The following is a 19,635-nucleotide window of genomic DNA, read 5'->3' as shown; positions in this document are numbered from 1 at the left end:
CATTGATGTGACGGATTATGTACTTAGGATTGTAATTATTTTTGGAAATTCATTTTGTAAAACCATCTAATTTCTAAAAAAAAATTTTACTACTCCAAGAAGGTAGTTGATCTAGCAAAAGTTTGTCTTTGAAAATTCACTGAGTGCAAATCAAAGTATCACATAACGTGTTCACATTTTTTTCTTATAAGTGCTTGCACTGTACATTCACCGTATGCATATTAAACGTGCCATGATGGTAGTGTAGTGAATATTGTTCCCCTAGTGCAGTATTATAGCTAACTAGCTTTGATGCACACCTTTGGAAAATTAAGTGCATCTTTAAATTATTTTATCATGGCACATACCTATAGAGACTTTTGAATACTGCCTTTTCCAGCTTGCCGTAAAGACCATGTCTGGAACTTTTTTAAGACCTGAAATGCAGTGTTTAATTTTTTTTGGATGAGGAATTGAACCCAAAAACAAAAACTTATTATATTGCAGCTTATATTTTCTTAGGTGTGGCAGCTGTATTCGTTTTCTTTTTTAAACCTGTTTTCCTTTACTTTCACCCAGTGATCCTGTAAGTTTGTTATTTTTCAGACTCCTTTAATAGACCAAGCTGTCTTCCAAAAGTGGCTGTTAAAGTGTTGAGACAAACCATTTAACACTGACAGGGTTGCTTACAACTGCCATCTTCCAAAAGAAGAACACTGTTGCTGTACTTGCTTAAAGCCCCAGACACGCGGTCCAAATATCAGCCGAAATCAGCCAGTACAGTAGACGTTGGCCAACATTTGGCCCGTGTGTACAGGTCCTTGTCCGACAGAAGTCGAACTCATGACTGGCTTCTATTGAACAAGCATGCTGGAAAACCAGCCAATTGGCATCCAATCAGCATTCTCAGCCAATGGTTGTTAGCGCTGACTTGTGTGTTCTGGCAGTGGGGCAGTCCCCTAGTCAGAACACAATGGGTCAGCAGGGAGATCGCTGTACTAACATCGTGTACTTAGTTCAGAGACCTTCTTGTGAGCTCCTCAGTTTTATCATTCAGCATGCTGGGTTGAACAAAAAAAATAAAGCTCAGCATGTGTACCAGGCTTAGATTGCATAGATTCACCTTATAGAACATATTACATATTCCACCCATATTTAGCTGCAAACTTTCCTCTTTCTCCCTCTCTCCCTGTGACAGTGGGTGGGGGATCTTCTCCCCGCCCCTGCTGTCACAGTTTGACAGTGCCATTCAATCTTGTGGCTGACAGCTTATAGTTCTTAATACAATGCAAGGGCACTGGTGAGCGTTCTCATAGTCCATTGAGCTTTCTGCTCTCGTGTAACTGCCTTCCCATATGAGGTACAGGCAAACAGCTATACAGAGAGTCTGCTGGAGCCTGACATTGCACCACAGTCTGCTGATCATGGGTGCAATGCTCTGAAAACTCCTTAGAAAAAAAATAATAAATGCACATTTTATATCTGTAAAAAAATGTGCATTAATTTTTTTTCAGAAGGTGGACTTATCCTTTAATTGGAGTTTATTTTGTTAGTCAGGAGTTAACTGGAGTTCATTTTGTTAGTCTAAGTCTCCTAGTCCACAAATATCCTCTCCCTGGATTTACAATGTGCTGTCCAAAGGTTTCTCAGTTGCTCCTGCATTCGGAGTTAAAACACCCTAAGACAGGAAATGTATACTGGCTGGATCACCAGGTGAAATAAATGAAAAAAAAAATCCTAAAAAAACAAATGCAGCCTTCACTTTTAAGGATTGATAAACTGCAATTTATGTTTTTGAGTTTAATACCAATCTAATTTCTATTTATTGCTGTTTTTGCAATACAATGTGTTAAACGTTAATGTAAATGTGAATCATATCCCAATTGTCATCATTTCAATTGCTGTAGGCTGGATTCACACCACTGTGTTATGGGAATGAACTTTATGCATTTTTGGTACATTTGGGTTCCATTCAAAATGAACGCACTTTCACAAAGCACCTGTGTTGTAGTGCATCCTGACACATGGTTATGTACTACCATGCGATGTGGAGTCGTGTGTCAGAAAAACAAGGTGCAAGTACTTTTTCTATCTGCTGCTTTGGCAGCCTATTAAAAATGAATGGGCAAAAATACAATAAAAAGAATTTACTAAAAAAAAGAAAAATGCCGCTTACATTAATGGACCCCATAAGGCACATAATGTGTGCTTTAACACAACAGAGCTGGCATGTGCGAATGGAACTGATCTTTTTGTTTAAATCTGCTAAAGACATTCCAGTTGCAGCAGTAAGAGTTGTGCAAAGGCTTTTAGTTTGTTTTCTATAGAAAGCATCCACAGCTTATGTAGAAAAGCCTGTCCACTGTCAGCATGCTGCTGAGAAGGACCTTTGCTCTCTACATAGAAGCAGTGGTCTCTATTCACTGGTTTGATACCCACAGTAGAGTCAGAGCTGTAGTTCAGCAAACTTAGGACTTCTTCATACTTGTCTGTTCCGATCTTGCATTCTGCTACATGAAAATGCACATCAAGTAGAAATTCTATTCTTTCCTATGTGGCTGGTCCACATCTATGTGATCCAGTTTAGTGTGAAACACAAAGGGAAACTCTATGGGCCAAATCACACCTACACTTGCTCACTGCATACACATGGAACATGAGACTTTGAACACTTTTTGTTTTGATGTCCCTGAAATATTTTTAGTTGATTTAAACTGACAGTTCAGTCAAATTTTGAAGCGGAATTAATCCCAAAACCCAAAATCTAATATATTGCCGCTTATCATTTATTAGACATGGCGGCTGCATTCGTTTTTGAGACTTTTCCCTGTTTTTACCTGGTGATCTGGCCAGTAACACACTTCTGTTATATACAGACACCACTCTGGATGAAGGAGCACAGGGAGCACATTTGGACAGCAGCATTGTCAATCTGCGGGGAAGGGAATATTAAATGTACTAGCAGATTATAATTTTAATCTAAGCTCCAGCTAACAGTTTATAATCAGCTACAGCAAACAGTTTTTTTTTCCTTTTGGGATAAAGGTGTAAGTGGGTTAGAACTAGCTAGCTAGGTGCTGCCCTGGATGGGAATGATGGGGTTAACTTAGTTCCCAGGTTTTTTGTTTGGTGGGATCTTTGCGTTTGACCCACTGTTCTTGTGGATATAAAAAGGGACAGTGAGACGAGGCCGAGTTTCCCTGCAGGAGTTTGAAAGCCTTGCTGCTGGCCCTCCAGCTGTGTTTCATTGGAGGTGCAGCAGCTTGGGAGCGTGAAGAATGTAAGAGCCATCCAACCTGGGGTTCACCTAGAAAACACCAGCCACTGGGGAATGCCACTAATGGACCTTTATTCACATGAAGTCTACCTGTGCAGGAACACAGGAGCAGCACAAAGCCTGATTAGGAGTAGGGACTGGGGACTTAGGGATAATGACTGTTGTGCTGAAGTTCTGTTGGACTGTCCTGTTTGTTTTGGGACCCTTTTGTACTGTGCATGATTTTCAACAGTGAAGTATTAAACCCTGCCTTCTGCCTGGTCTGAAGTCCTTTGAAAGGTGTGCATTGCAAGTAAGTGGAAATATCCCACACTTAGTCTACAACTTGGGCCACTAGCACATGAGGTAGGAAGAGTCAGCAAAGTTATTGTAGTGCAAGTTCTACATGTGGTTGCCACAAGCAATGGAAGGTACAGTCAGCGAGTAGCCTGTTGCAAACATGTACCTGTTATAGGTGGAATCGCCTCTAGTCGCAAGGAAGATGTTGTCAGCAATCCCTACGCCATGGTCTCCCATAGCAACCAGAGTGGAACTGCACTGCAGTTCCCCATCCTGTATAAAGGTACGGAAGTTCAAGAGCTCCAGTAAGTCAAGTGCACCATGGAGCTAGCACCATGTGCATGGCTGGGTTCCATGCTGCTGCCAGGACTGGTAGTAGGAAACTCTGGACAGGCATCTGTGGTCAGTGTTCAGCACGGCCTACCTAATTGCAAACTACAGTGGTAAGTTGTACATTTACATGGGGACCCGAGAGTTAAATGGAGAACAGTTATGTTGCAAGTGTAAACGGTTTAACGGTCATCTCTACAGTTAAGGTTTAGTATTCCCCCATGGCAGCCTCAGCCTTGTGCTAGGGCATGGATGAAATGGCACTAAAGCAAAGGTACCCCATGTGTAGGAGAGTGACCCTTGTTTCAGGTGCCTAGCATAGCCCAGAAGAACCTACCCCAGGGGTAGTCCTCTTATGTGGCCAAGACTTAACATCCAATCAGTTAATTGGGAAACACAGAGAAAGGTCCACTACCACCCCCTCACTAGTTCTGAGCGAGCCCTCCCTTGCAGGAAAGGTCTTTCTTAAATAAAAGTTGATCATTGGAAGCATCTGTGCCATCTTTGAATGGTTTGTCTGAACCCTGTAACTGATAACCCTGCTGGAGAGCTCATTCTTTTGAAAAACAGACTTACTGGCTGGATCAGTAGATGAAAATAAAGGAAAGAGCCTAAAAAAGAGAACTAGAGGAGCCATCACATTTAAGAATTTGTAAGCTGCAGTATAAATGTTTTGGTTTCACATCGCTTAAAAGTATATCTAAAGACATTTTTTTATTTTGGATAAATTAGGGAAGGGTTGGAAAATATGTCATATTTTCACTGTTGTCTGTGTCCCCAAAGGGGCACAAATAAAGGGAAAATCTTCCAATGGGGAAACTTATTCTAGCGACAACTGTATAAGAGAGGGATTCCTTTACTTTGAAGAGATCTCCTAGCAGGGCCCATTCAGGCCTGTGTGTTGTTGAAAAATGCTTTGCCACTGAGTGGGTGGACATGCAATATATAGTCCCGGTTCTTAATAACATTGCAACATTTATTCACTGTACATTGCTCTCATATCTACATTTGAGTGCATGTATGCCAGGCCAACAACCCAATGTTAAGTATTTCTCTTGTTTTGTAGATGGTCTGTCATACTCAGATTTCCAGTCAATGAGTCAAAACCTGGCATCAGCTGCAATCAATGGAAGTCTCAGCGGTTTCCTGAATGTCACAGTTTCGTCACTGTCAGTATCTACTCCTGTGCCACCTCCGAGTGACGCAGCCTGGAGCCAGGTAATACCAGTAGTGGGACTGATAGATTAGGAGTGCGGTCACCTCTCCCTGTACCACTCACAAGTAACAATCTGACAGCTGCACTCAGTACTTCAATGCACCCAGTTACCTGGATGTCATTGATAGTGTTGTGCGTTCTGAAGGTCAGGATTTCATATCGGTTGCCTGAATCAATTATTGGTGGACCATAGATTGTCAGTCTGTGCATACTGAAGGGAAACATCACACAATAATGGCACATTGAGGCACCATGTAAGGATCCATTCACACCTGAGCGATTTTCTGCTAGTAGCTCTAAAATGCTCAACAAGTCAAATCCCATTAATTTCAATGGCCCCTGTTCACATGCATTCTCATTCTGTCGCCTGAGGCAAAACACTTGTCACTCAATATAGTACATGAGCTTCTTTTTGGCAGATTACAAGTGTTTTTCGTCCCATAGACTTCAATAGAAATGCCTGAAAAAATGTGACTTGAGCATTTTACCAGTGTTTTGTTGTGCATTTTCTGCTCAGACAGCAGCTCTCCACCCCTAATTTCCTCCCCCTCTCCTCCCTCTAGTGCTTTTTATTGGCTAAACAAAAATGCCTGAAGCTGTAAAATGCTTGTATTACTCTTCTAAAAACGCTCAAAAACTCTCAAATAAAAACACCAGTAAATCACTACGCTCAGGTGTGAATACAGCCTAAAGACCCCTAATCCCTATGGCAGTGGTCTCCAAACTGCAGCCCTGGGGCGGATGAGGCCCTTTGCTTGCCTTTATTTGGCACTTGAGGCAATATTCCTGCCACTGACTACAACAATGGGGCATAATTCCTGCCACTGACACGAATAATTGGTCACTATTCTCTCACTGACACCAACTATTTCTCCCCCTAATATCAAAGATCTGGCATTGTTTACTCCCACTGGGGACAATCCGGCCTCCCTAAAATCTGAAAGACAGTAAACTGGCCCTTTCTTTAGAAAGTTTGGAGACTCCTGCCCTATGGTATGTTCCAACTCAACAATCTGTATATGTTTTATACCCAGGTAACTATAATGTGATACCTTAAAAAATATGCAAACAACAAAGAAAAAAATATTTAAGGTATATCTAAAGCCAAATCTTTTATGTTTTATTTTGAATAGCATAGAGATTGTTTAAGCTCTATCTGTTTATTGTCTGTCTGTGTCCCTTTGGGGAGATTTATTTTCACTATTATAAAAACACAACAGAATGGTTATTATTGGGACAAGTTTCCCCACTGGAAGATTTCCCCTTTTTTCCAGTTTTGGTCACAATTCAAACTTTTGGATTTTCCCTCATTGTTAGTGAAACCTGATGGCTGGTCCAACTCCCTCTAATATTGAGGAAAGTTTTGCCTTTAGTATAATGGCACATTGAAGCACCAAGGTAAAGAAACCCGAACCCTTATGGTCTGTTAGACCTCAACAATTTATGTATGTCTTATATAATGTGACACCTCAAAAAGATATGGAAACAGCAAAGGAAAAATATTAAAAGTATATCTAAAGCAAAAACGTTTATGTTTTACTTTAAATAGGTTAGATATTTATTTAATCTCTATCAGTTTATTTCCTATCTGTTCCCATACAAGGAGATTTTCTTTCAGTTCCTATTATCTAGCCACAACAAGACAATTATCACTGGAATAAATGTCCCCTTTGGAAGAATTCTCCTCTCTTCCTGTTCTGGTCATATCTCACAATTTTAGATTTTCTTTTATTCTTAGTGAAACCTGATAGTCATCCTAACCTCTAATCATTCTAAAACTAAAAAAGTTTTACATTTAGTATAATGGGAGATTGAGGCTCCAAGACCAGAAACCTGCACCCTTATGGCCTGTTATACCTCAATGTTTCATGTACATTTTATACCTAGGTAACTATAATGAGACACCTCAAAAAATATGCTATCAAGAACCAAATAATTAATATTTGAAGGCAAAACCTTAATGTTTCATTTTGCATAGAGTAGAGATATACTTTTCCAGAGTGAGGAAAGACTTTATTCGGATGTCACCAGGAAGCACCAGGTGCTTTGTATATGGAAAGTGTAGAGCAATGGGAAATACATTTTAATTTACAATAAAATATATCATGTACAATAAATGTGTATAAAGAAAAGGCTGAAAAGAAGTAGCCAGTGATGTACAGAGTGACAAAGAAATGTTGTGCCTTTTAGATGGCATCAGAGCCTGTTGTCAGCAGAAACCAGTCATCATCCACCGGAAGCTATCTGGCTACAGTATCATCGCTGAAAGTAATCCGTGAACCTGTGGCTGGATTCCCAGGACAGGTGCTGTCACAACAACCATCTATAATGGCTGTAGACTCCAATGTAAGTTTCCTACAAGCTCTTTTGTAACAAACTGTGACTGTTATCAGAAGTTCATTCATAGAATTCACTTAAAGTCCAAATTCCCCCCCAGCAGTATTTTATACTCTTTTTTTAGTTACCTTTGTAACACCCTCCTAGTTTAGCTAGGCAGAGATAGATCCTAATGGTTAGACAGGAGTGGGTTAGCAGCTCTGATTCAATAGCCAGATTTTAGTCAGGACTGAGAGACTCTGCATTCCCCTGGCTCTGAAGCTGTCAGAGGAGGGCCTTGGAGGCAGTGGGTGGATCTGTGGAGTGGCTGACTGCACTGTTGAAGGACCTCAGCCAATCCCCAAAAGAAGGCTTGGCAAGGGACTGGGACTCCCTTAAGCGTGTAGGAGCTTGCTCAGTAAGAGGAGTGGAGTATGAGGAGTCAGGTGAAAGAAGGAGGAAGATGTGAGGCTGGAGGAGGTAGGCTGTCAGGATGCTGGCTAGCACTCCAACAGAGACTGTTGCAGAAGACAAAGCTTGTGAATAGTTCAGGAAGTTGTCCTCAGTTATAGGTTTCCTTGGGTATCCTTTACCCCCCTTCCCTATCCCAGTTAAATCCCCTTATAAAATACAAAACAAAAGCTCAAGGACCTGTTTCTGACTCTGAAGCAAGCTTGTGTTGAAAATGCTGAATTGCCTGGCTGTGCAGGACTGTAGGGGGATCCAATTAATCAGAAATCCCTAAGAGGGTAGTGCTACACCTTATTCAGATGTTTTCTGGTTGATTATGAGATGGGTCCTCTTTTTATTCAGTCTGTCTCAGTGGAAATCCTGGATAATGCAGAGGGCAGTGCCAATGAGATGACATCAGCACTGCTCTCTGCATCAATACACTGTAAGTGCATGGCACTGTGCTCCAAAGGTGGGGCCACTATGCCCTGCACTCAGTTTTTCCTTAATCCTCTAGGTTGAGTGAGGCTCATTGTCATTCAACCTGGAAAACTGGGGACAATTTGTGGAGAAGAAGAAGTAATGCAAGGGACAGCTCCAGGCTGAAGATGGATATTGCAGCTAAAGCTATATTTTATAAGGGGCCCAAGGGGGCATTTAAAAAAATATCCAATTCAAGTTTCAAAGGCTCCCTCAAACAATGTCCTAAAATCTCAGGACTGTACATTTTTTGGCATTGAACAATTGTATATCAAATCTGTGTTTCCTAAAAAAAAAATGCAAAGGATATTCTTGAACCTGTATTGTGTGTCATGATACCTAATATGTGTAATACATATTAATGCACATACACTCACCAGCCACTCTATTACGTACACCTGTTCAATTGCTTGGTAACACAAATTGCTAATCAGCCAATTACATAGCAGTAACTCAATGTAGACGTGGTGAAGATGACTTGCTAAAGTTCAAACCGAGCATCAGAAGAGGGAAGAAAGGGGATTTAAGTGGCTTTGAATGTGGCATGGTTGTTGGTACCAGACGGGCTGGTATGAGTATTTAAAAACTGCTGATATACTGGGATTTGCACGGACAACCATCTCTAGGGTTTACTGAGAATGGTCCGTAAAAGAGAAGATATCCAGTGAGTGGTAGTTATGTGGATGAAAATGCCTTGTTGATGTCAGAGGTAAGAGGAGAATGGGCAAAATGGTTGCTGCGACATTCAGATGGTAAGGTCAGAATTTGGTGTAAACAATATGAAAGCATAGATCCATCCTGCCTTGTATCAATGGTTCAGGCTTTTAGTGGTGTAATGGTGTGGGGGATATATTCTTGGCACTAGCAAGGTGTACCTAATAAAGCAGCCAACGAGTATAAATTCATACTTATTATAAAAGATAAAACTATGCTGAGTAAATATATGACAAAAATGTGGAACTTTAAGGAGGAACTTCACCTGGTGTTGTGAAAATTAAAAGTCAGCAGCTACAAATACTGTACTTGCTGACTTTTAAAAAATAGGTACTTGCCAGTCTGTGGAGTACAGCGTTGTCTTCTCCATTATGGATTTGGGAGCCAGCTCTGACTTCCTGATGTGTCACAGCCAGCTCCCGGCTCCATAAGCACAAGATCATGCGGCACAGGAGTTCTGCAGCCTCCTGGGGCATGTGACATCATCCCAGGAGGATGTGGGGGAGATCAACAGAGACAACACAACATCATCCTTGCATAGGTAAGGATTCAGGAGGTGGGGGTGGGTACAGATTCTTGCTTAACTCCCAACTTCACTTCCTGGGTGAAGTTCACCTTTAAAATGGTCCTAAAGCTTGCCTTCTAGGTAAAAAATCTTTTGTGCTGGAGGATCCCCCCCTCACCCCTCTTATACTTACCTGAACCTGATCTTGATCCAGCGCTGTGTGCAAGAGCAATGGCTCTCTCAGCTCTCTATCCCTCCTCACAGTGCTTATAGCAGTGGGAGTCATTGGCTCTTGCTGCTGTCAATCAAATCCTATGATGAGGGAGCGAGGAGGCGGGGAAAAGCCCTGCTGTCTGTGTCAATGTATGCAGGTAGCGGGGCTCAGGAGTGAGCCTGCAAGAGTACCCCCTCTAGCAAGCAGCTTGCTAGGGGGTTACTTAAAACGGGGGGGTAAGCCAAGAGTGCCAGCGGGGGACCCCAGAAAAAGAGAATCGGGGCTGCTTTGTGCAAAACCATTGCACAGAGCAGGTAGGTATAACATGTTTGGTTTTTAAAAAACAAATAAAGGTTTAATATCACTTTAACTAAAAATAAAAAATAAATAAAAGGCAAATTTTTATTGCAGTAGAGACATGCTAGGTCTCAGTTGCAAAAAAACGTCCTTGCTCACCCGCAATCTTCTGTACAGTGAACTCTGAGCTGCAAATGTGCAGTTCAGTGTACACTTCTCAAAACTAACAGGATGGATAATTAAACTCCTGTGCAAGAGGAAGCCTGCGGAGCTCATGGATTTGGCATCACTGGAGGGCAGGGGAGTATAATTTCACATTAAACCGTGCACAAAACAGTAAAAAATGAAGTCATGAAAAACTGTTAGTGATGATAAACATCTTACACTAAAAACGTTCACATCTTTACCTATAAAATGTTCTACTATGAAGGCAGACCTTAATGGTAGGGCGTGATCAGGAGGCATGGCAGAGTGACAGTGTCTCCTGATTGCCAACCCACCAGCAAGCTATACCCATTCACCCTACCCCACTGCCTTCCTGATATATCAGAACCTTGCTCTATTGCTGTAAGGGTGAGGCTTTTATGTATACAGGAGCATGTGAGCTCCCCCATGTGCAGCATGCTTGCTGGGGGCTATCAGGAGGCAATGGTACTTGGACAGGTAATGGCATCTCTTTAAAGTTCTTCTTGAATCTCTAGTGTGTGCTGGGTTACCTAAAATGTGTTATGTAATTGGGGCTTCTTTACATTTATTTACCCTTACGCCTTGTACACATGATCAGAAAATCGTATGAAAAATACCGCTTTCGAGGCAATTGTACGATAATCTGATCGTTTTCATTCAATATTATTTGAAGGGACAAGCATGAAAATTTTCCAGATCATATGATTTTTGTTTAATCAGTACAGTTTTCAGCTGAAAATACAATTTAAATACAATACAATACAGTACATCACTTTCAAATTTTATTCTGTCATACAAGAATTTTTGTAACTTTTTTAAGTCACTTTTGATATGAAACTAGCATGCAAAAAAAAAAAAAAAAACGGACTATAATTTTTCCGATATGCTCTTTGTGTGTACGAGGCTTTACTAAAATTATGAGTACAATATATTGTGCAAGTTTGATATTCATATGTATGGGTTTATAATTAAATGTTCTTGCATGGCAAGACCACTTACTGTTATCTCACATATATATTCTTATTATTATAGCCAAATTTACCACCCTAACTCCTCCAACAGTTTTTACACTACATAGACAGTAATATACCGAAACGTGCGGATTGTTCCCGATTGGTGTGCTATTACTTTGTGGAACGTTTCGCCGAATGGTTCAGGAAATATCTGCATTTTTGTGGTGAAATTGGTCCCATAGGAATGAATGGCGGAATGTTCAAAACTAGAGTGGGTAGAGTGGGACTGCCCCGTCCAGCCTTTTCACAGTTACTCCAACCACACAACAGTTACTCAAGCCACTCCACCCAGTTACTCCACCCACTCCAGTTGTAGACTACTGGTGGAGACAAGAACACTTCACACAATTTCCCCAGAAATTGTAGCTTTTCTAGTTTTTGTTGTATTACCTTTTTATAGGTTTGCTATTTTTAAAAACATGGCAGCCCCCTCCTTATGTTTTTGAATATACTGTACAGATGGGAATATGCTACCCTGCAGTATAGAAACACCCGGGCAGCAGCTCAACAAAACATCTGATACAACCAAACCCAAATAAAACTATATAAATTGTCCTGAGAATTCATATGTTGGACTGCATTGCTAAAAGTAGGGTTTTCTTTTAGGCACATGTACTAAAGAGGAAACCAGGCAATATAGCAAAATAGCCTTTATTTATGTATTGTTTTACAATATATGAAATATGATTTTAAGTACATTAGTGTATTTACCTGAAAGAAGTTTTTAGACTTTCATGACTCGCACTAGCTGAAAGCTGAAATAATATTTTCAGGGGTTGCTTGCAGCAGTACATGGTGATTTGGGGAAGGTTTAGGTGGATTGCACTAAATTGTCAGGATCTGCAGTCTTGTGACTGGGGCACCCCTGCCAGGCAATATAGCCATATCGGTGACCTCTTTTTTTTTTTTTTACCTACTACAATACAGCTTGGTTGGCAACTTGTCCCAAATTTGTTGAATGAACAAAGCAATATAGAATTACATTCTGCAGTCCTCCTGTAATCAAGTCTGCATGACAGACAGCACAGTGCAAAAGCATCGAAGCCTAAACAGGATCACAGTGTTGACCCTCTCCCTGGCGATTTCAGTGCTGCTATGCAAGGAACTACAGAGGTTGATTTGAAAACCGGTTCTGAAACATATGCTAGTTCTGTGTAAAATAAATGATTTTTTTTTATTAATAATACATAATTAGAGTAAATATGTTTTGATTTCTACCTTGAGCTCAGCTTTAACTGAACAATGTCTTCTTTGTAGGGAAATTGTGTTTCTGTGAGCACCAGTTCATTGTCACTAACAGCAAGACTGAAACATGCAAATAACACCTACGCCAGCAATGGACTGGCTGGAAACACTACCATTTTGTTTGATAGTTGCTGGACCAACTACACCGACCTTGTTCTCGGACTACCAGGTAGGAGCAACATATCACATCTCTGCTTCTTTGTGCATCTAAAGGGCTAAGATACATGTAAGTGGTTCTAAAGTGTCCCAGCTGTGAAAAAAAGTTCACAGAAAACAGATCTCCAAAGGAGAAACAACATACTTTCCTTTCCTTCTACCCATACCACCTAAATTGGGCCATACACTAATAGATTTCTTTGTTTCAGCTTGCAGGCTGAACCATTGAAATCTATCAGGTTCCTCCATTCACACAAACGGCATTGATGAACAAATCCCCCCCACCAGACTATTGTATTCTGACAGCCACTAGTGCCCATAGAGTGCCTGCAGCTGATTGGCTGAGCAGCTGTTCAGCTGGCAATTGTAAGCCTATTTTCTTCAACAAAAGTTAATTAAGAAATAGAATTTTGTCAAGCTGGCAGGGACATCTTTTGTTAGGATTTGGGCTGATTCCCAATGTTCTAACAGTGTATGGTCAACCTAACACTGCTCTGTTGAGGAAAAATTTTCCCTCGCAGTTTCTGCACATGGGAGTGCCTACCTCCTGTGTGCCCTAATGAGCACTGTGGTTCCCTCACCCCACCACTGGGAGAACATGATGGCACCACGGGAGAGATTCCTCCATCAACACTGACTGTGTCGATGAGGGAATCAAGCAATTTTCTTCCCTGCAACCCGCGGTTGCGGGAAATAAAATCGTTCCATCTATGGCCAGCTTAAAGTGGAGTTCCACTCACTCTGTAAAAAAATTAACAAAAACTGTAGCTGCTGACTTTCAAAAAAACAGTCACTCACCTGTCCCACGATCCCGTGTTGCTCCCGCTGCAGCCTGTTTCACCAGCCATTCTGTATTACAGGTGCCAGCATCTTCAGTTTTGGCACCCGGCTGTGACAGCGTGTGGCTTCACAGCCGGGTGCCCACTGCGCATGCGCAAGTAGAGCTGCGCTTCCTGAATGGTCCCGTTGTCTTCTGGGACCTGTCACGTGTCCCACAAGACTTAGGGGAGGGAGGGTAGGAGGATAACTTCCGTTTCCGATCGCCTAGGCGATCGCAGCGGAAGTGGGAGCTGGCACCTGTCAAATTCGGGTACCCACTCCCCCGCGCCCCCCAAAGGTGCCAATCCTTAATGGGGAGCAGGGGACCAATCTTTAAAGCGGAACTTTTGGGTGGAACTCTGCTTTAAGTCCAGGCTGTCATGGACCTGCTCCCTGGGGGTGTGTCATAACATAGGCTGGGCTCACAGTACTTCTGGACTGAGGAAGGACCTGTGACCTGTGAGGAGTAAAGGAAATGATCTTATCAAACCAGCCTGAAGACTGTAGAGAAATAAAAAGTATTTACAGGGTTGCTTTGCAACCGGTGACTTCAGGTAGAAGAATTAACAAAAACGTTTGAAAACAGATAAAAGACATTACCAGTTAGTCTCCACAAATATGGACACTTATGTATGTTGTTTATTATTATTATTATTTTTATTATTATTATAAAGTGTTTTATGTAGAAAATATTGTACTTGTTATCATCTTTTCTTCTTTCCTTTACAGGAAAGGGCTACAGGCTGGAATTTGAACTGAACAATGTCTTCGCTCAGACAAGGTCTTTCAATGCTAAAACAGTATCATCGACAACAACTGCTCCACCCATTCTTGTACTCACTGCTGGAGATTCAGCCATCTACAGCCCCTTCCAGAAGCTGCTGGTACTGGTGGTCACACTAATTGCCACCAATCTGTTTATGGGCATTCTTTAAAACATATTGTATCACTGGTGAGTTACATTTCTAGCATTACTGTGAGAGCCTAAATTACAAAAAATGTTATGAATTATATATACAGTAGTTTATATAATAAAATTTAAATAATAATTAAGATTCTGTAATATTGTAATAATATGCAGTAGGCCAAAACTAACACAGCTGAGATCAGTTGTGACACTAAGGCCCCTGTCACACCGATTGGGTTTGCCTATCCATTTTTCAAGCGAAGCCGATCAGACGCTCCATTGCGCTCTATGGATCAGTGGGTGTGAATGGACATGTGTCCAATTGTAACAGACAAACTGGATAGTGCACCCTCTGTGCTGTCTGATGGAGAGGATATGAGTCCTTAAAGTAAAACTATAGGAAAACCTCCTTTTTTTTTTTTTTCTTTTTTTTCTTTTTATAGAGCAAGAGAGGGTTATAACCCCTGTCAGATTTTTTTTTTCACCATCTGTGTCCCATTGAGGAGATTTACTTTCACTTCCAAACTAGTCAAAAAAGGAAGTGAGAGGAAATCCCTGCAAATTACGGGAGTCCTTTGGCCCCCCGCCCAGGGCACCAGAACCCATTTGAAGATTTCCCCTCTATTACTTTCCTGGGGACAACCCAAAATGTGGGATTTTATTTTACTTTCACTTTCAATGAGAATGATAACCAGGACAAATAGAAAGGGTGAACTTTCCTATTGGGGGGGCACAGACAGCAATAAAAACTGACAAACGTTCTAATCCTTCTCCACTCCACCCAAAACAAGGAAAAAATGTTTTGCCTTTAGTTATACTACACTGTATGTATCTGAGCCCCAAAAACCAAAAACAATGTTGAATTCATTTTTAATAGTCAAAGCAAACTCACCCATCCATGTCTGCATGCTTTATTTTGCTGAGTTATCAATTAGACCACCCCCCCCCCCCAGCATTTCTGGCTGTGGCCATCTTGAGCAAGGACAGATGAATCATGTACCATTTACTTCTTGGAATCTGTCTGCCCTTAGCTAAGGCATACAGGCAGGAGGGTGTGCTTAGCTTATAAAAAACCCTCCTGCGGACTCCTGGGATGTATGACATCAGTTGCCTAGGCATGGAAACTAGGAAGTAACTGAAGAAATGTAAAAAAAAATTAAAACAAGTAAATCTGATATGCTTTCCTATCCATTTACTTCTGCTAGCAGCATAGGGATTCAAATGTTGATTGAGAGAGTGAAGTTCCACCTTAAGCAGTGTGGAATTTGCAGTGTTTTCTGTGTGAATGTCGCACAGCATCACAATCGCACCCCGTTCATATGAACCAATGCAGGTGTGTGTATGTTAACAACACCCCGAAAGCGTTCCGCAAAACACGGTGCGATGTGCAGAATCGGATCACAAAGGTGTGAATACCCATGCGATCTGATTCTTGTGCGGACCCAAAAAAGGGTCCTGCGCATTTTTGGTGCGGGTGCGTTGCAATTAGAGCCATACAAAATGTATGGCTCCAATCGCACCACACACAAATCGCATATGATTTGCACAGGAATGTGGTGCGGTTCCTGTGCGAATCACATGCGATATATTGCACCGCATATATGTGAACCCAGGCTAAAGTGGTTTTCAAGGCATATCCTTATATAAAGTGTACTTGCCTCAATTCACAGCACCTGGTGTAGATCTTGGCTGTTCTCTACTCTCTTCAATCACTTCTGGCAGGATTTTCTGACACTAGACAATGCATTATGGTGCTCCCTCCAGCACACAAAAGGTGATTGACAGCCTCACTGAACTGATGATATGAGTCTGCATAGAGGATGTATGTATTCCCTACACTTAGGTCTCAGATTACACTCAGCTCACTGATGTGAAGTGTGTGATGTCCCTTATATGGGAGCGTTGGCTTCATCATCAATCCTGTATAATAATAATCATTGTTTATGACCTTAGGCTTGTAATGTCAGTAGGCTTACGTAAAGGTTTCCTACCACTTTAAAAGGGTTAAAATGCAATCTCAGCATATACACCAGATCTTCAACAAAGCACCTCTAAAGGATTGATGGATTTTACTGATGTATGTACCCCGTATGTGGCCTTCAGACACTCCAGTGCAGATGGCAGATGGCCAGGGACACAATCAACAGGCAGCATCATAAACAGGGCCAAGCAAAAGGGCGACAGAGAAAAAGTGCAGTCATATATAATATGGTGTTGGTAACCAGAGAATCAGGATTACATGAATGCAGGAACTAACATGGACTGAAGCTGGGGGCTAGAAAATGAACCTATTGCTCAAGCAACCGGTGTTGGTCTGAGCACAGCTAAATAGTGAGGTTGACTGGCAGGCTGGACAGGGATTGGCTGTGTAGGTGCTATATCAACCAACAAGCAAAATCAGGTGATGCCTATAACTCGCAATCCTAGAACAAAGCAAGCTGTAGAAAGATAGGGGAGACCACATGGTGGTAGAAGCAAATAACAATATAAGGAACTCTCAGTGCACTAATGGCTTATATCCAGTGAATTTTAGAACAAACATACATGAAGTCCCAAAACAAAAGTCCGTAGCAATGTAACCGCTTAGGTGGCAACCATCCCAGAGTAAGCCAACTCTATATGCATAATATAAAAAGAAGAGAAGAGAGGCGCCTTCTAAGTGTAGTATTAAAATGGTTTTAATGAACCACAAATGTTAAAACTCGCAATAGTGAAGTGGTAAAAAAGCCGATCAGTAAGGTTATCTGTGAAGCCGTCATCTGTGTCCTGCAGGGATCCGTCCGTAGGGTAGATGGCCACTGTGGGAGGCCATCTTTTTTTTACCATGTTAGATTTCCAGAGTTGTGAGAAAAACTCTATTAGTATTTCTAGGTTCTTGTAGATGGTTGTGGGAAGAAATCCTTATGGAAGCGAGTTCAGAATAAGCAGTGTGACTTTATTTGATCACACACCAAAAAATACAAAGTCAATAAAAAACAGTAAATTCAGATATATGTAGCTTAAAATGAAATAAAAATAAAGAATATAAGTTGCTCGTTTCTTGAATATTAGAAGAAAATATAGTTCCTTTGAATAGCTTAGATAGAAGTTTTTGGCCTAGCTTGCTGTTCTTTGTTCAAGCATGCCATGTGCTCCTTTGTGTAAGTGTCTGAAGTGTAGGTATGTCTGAATGAAGTGAAGTGTAGAGTAGCTAAGAAGCAACTGACTCTCCTTCCTTGAAAAGCTACATACTTAAAATGCATGAGAAATTAAGTCCTCCCATTAACCTTTGTTTCAAATTCGCGGGCTCCTTAAACACTCCCTTAGTCACTCCCAGCCTAACTTAAACATGTGTTACTTATTCAAACCACCAAGTCATTATCATGATTGACATGCAGACTATGAAAGAGGTCTCTGAAGTTCTTATGTTACATACAACTGTCTGAATACGTGATTTATGACTACAATTTAAACTCTCAGACTCATTATAAGAATTCAAAATAAAGTATACGTTACATAGACTAGGCTTAGAGAAAACATGAATTTAAACCTCTACTGATTACCTTAGCTCAGACACAAATAATTCACATCTGTGACCACTCAATTTCAAAACCTCGCATTCACGTCCAATTAAGAGGGTATTCTCTGCCAGGCATATATCAGAACTACTAAAGACCGAATTAAAGTTTAGATATTAAAAATTAATATTACATACCACTTCTCTATTGTGAGTTTTAACATTTGTGGCTCATTAAAACGATTTTAATACTGCACTTAGAAGGCGCCTCTCTTCTTTTTATATTATAATAAAAATAAATGTAGCAGATTATCTTTTTTCTTACCCCTATGGGCCTGAACACTGGTTCCTCAGGCTTAGTTTTTAGTCTCTAAGATGTAGACACAGGGAAACCCCAGAACAATACTCTTTTATCTTCTTTTCCTGTATGTTCCTTTTTTAATACCTTAATATTTTTTCTGAAGTCAGAGGCATCAAGATCTTTCCTAAAGTCATTGTAAAGGCTGAAGATTTTTTTTACCTTCCTGCACACTATACATATAGTGCACACTATACATGAAGGTCAATTCAGGATTGTGCATGGGAGCCTCTGCTCTTCCAGCTCTCTTTCTTCTCATTGGCTGAGGCATAACAGCGGGAGCCATTGGCCGCAACTGATGTCAATCACAGCCAGTGAGGAATGAACAGGAGCGGGGCTGAGACACGCTCTGTGGGACTTATAGATACACAGAACGGGGCTCGAGAACAAGCACGCGGGAGTGCCCATAGAGCTTGAGAGGCACTCAGCAGGGGAGAAGGGTCAGCAGGAGAGGAGGGGCTTCTCTGTGCTAAACCATTGCAAGTATAACATGTTTTTCTTTTTTTTTACCTGAGCCTTTAATATCGCTTTAATGAATCTTACTGATTTTAGTTTTTCAGCAGTTTAGAGTTGAAATTTATTGTTTTTTCTCGTTTGTAGATCAGTTGGATAATTGAGGACAAGGGAGAGTGACTGAAATTTACAGAAGATACATTTTCCATGTGTTTTAAATCAACAATATCAATATTTACTGTGAGCTGTGAAGACATTTAATAAAAACTATATAAATATAAATGATAAATCTGCCTAATAAAGAAAATGGCTTTAAAAATCATATTATATGTACAGAATCCTGTACCATGAAAGTAAGGCCTCATGCACACTGGGAGTCAAAAATGGACTTTTAAGGGCATTTGACATTTTTTTTTCTGCCTCTAAACGCCCCTCTGTGTTGGCCTATGCATCCATGCACACATAGGTGTTTAGAAGCAGGAAAACTCCCAGAGCCTGTGAATTTAGGAGAGGAGCGTTTTGACGTTTAAAAAGCACCTCACATGTCTAAATGTGTCTAAACACGTGTTCACGCTAGGTGCAGCAAGTGCTTGAGCGTTCAAACCTTTCAATGGCTAGAAAAAATCATTTTTCTAGCCAATGAAATGAATGAATGACCAAGTTCTTGACATGTCAAAACGCGTTACCATAGCAGGCTTCAGCAGGAGTGCAGAACAAAATGGACTCCTGTGTAGGAGTGTATTTAGAATTTTTAATATAAACATACAGTGCATCACTTCCTTAAATGTTATGAGTATGTGGTTGGTGTGGGCTGTTTTCAATAGTTTCAGTTTATTGATATAACACATTTATTGTTCGAGAGAAACTGCTGATTATATTTAGAATTTGAGCTGCCCTAGGCGACACAAAAAATCTGCCACCAATACACCCCCTGGTCCCACCCCT

The 19,635-nt window shown here is 41.0% G+C and overlaps 1 protein-coding gene across 1 annotated transcript in view; it reads left to right on the top strand.

Annotated features, from left to right (window-relative positions):
- Positions 1-19,012, top strand: part of LOC149470393 (fibrocystin-L-like) — a 221,387-nt gene extending 202,375 nt beyond the window's left edge. The window contains exons 73-77 of the mRNA XM_089664462.1: positions 4,932-5,083; positions 7,272-7,427; positions 12,514-12,670; positions 14,206-14,428; positions 18,838-19,012. Of these exons, the coding sequence (XP_089520588.1) occupies positions 4,932-5,083; positions 7,272-7,427; positions 12,514-12,670; positions 14,206-14,411 (671 nt within the window). The 3' untranslated portion in view covers positions 14,412-14,428; positions 18,838-19,012. The remainder of the gene's footprint in view (positions 1-4,931; positions 5,084-7,271; positions 7,428-12,513; positions 12,671-14,205; positions 14,429-18,837) is intronic.
- Positions 19,013-19,635: the final 623 nt, after the last annotated feature.

This window comes from Staurois parvus, unplaced genomic scaffold (genome assembly GCF_062004578.1).
Source record: "Staurois parvus isolate SC_StPar_1 unplaced genomic scaffold, SC_StPar_1.0 ptg000047l, whole genome shotgun sequence".
NCBI classification, from domain to species: domain Eukaryota; kingdom Metazoa; phylum Chordata; class Amphibia; order Anura; family Ranidae; genus Staurois; species Staurois parvus.
The sequence above is the reverse complement of the archived record's forward strand: the minus strand, read 5'-3'. Positions and strand labels throughout refer to the sequence as shown.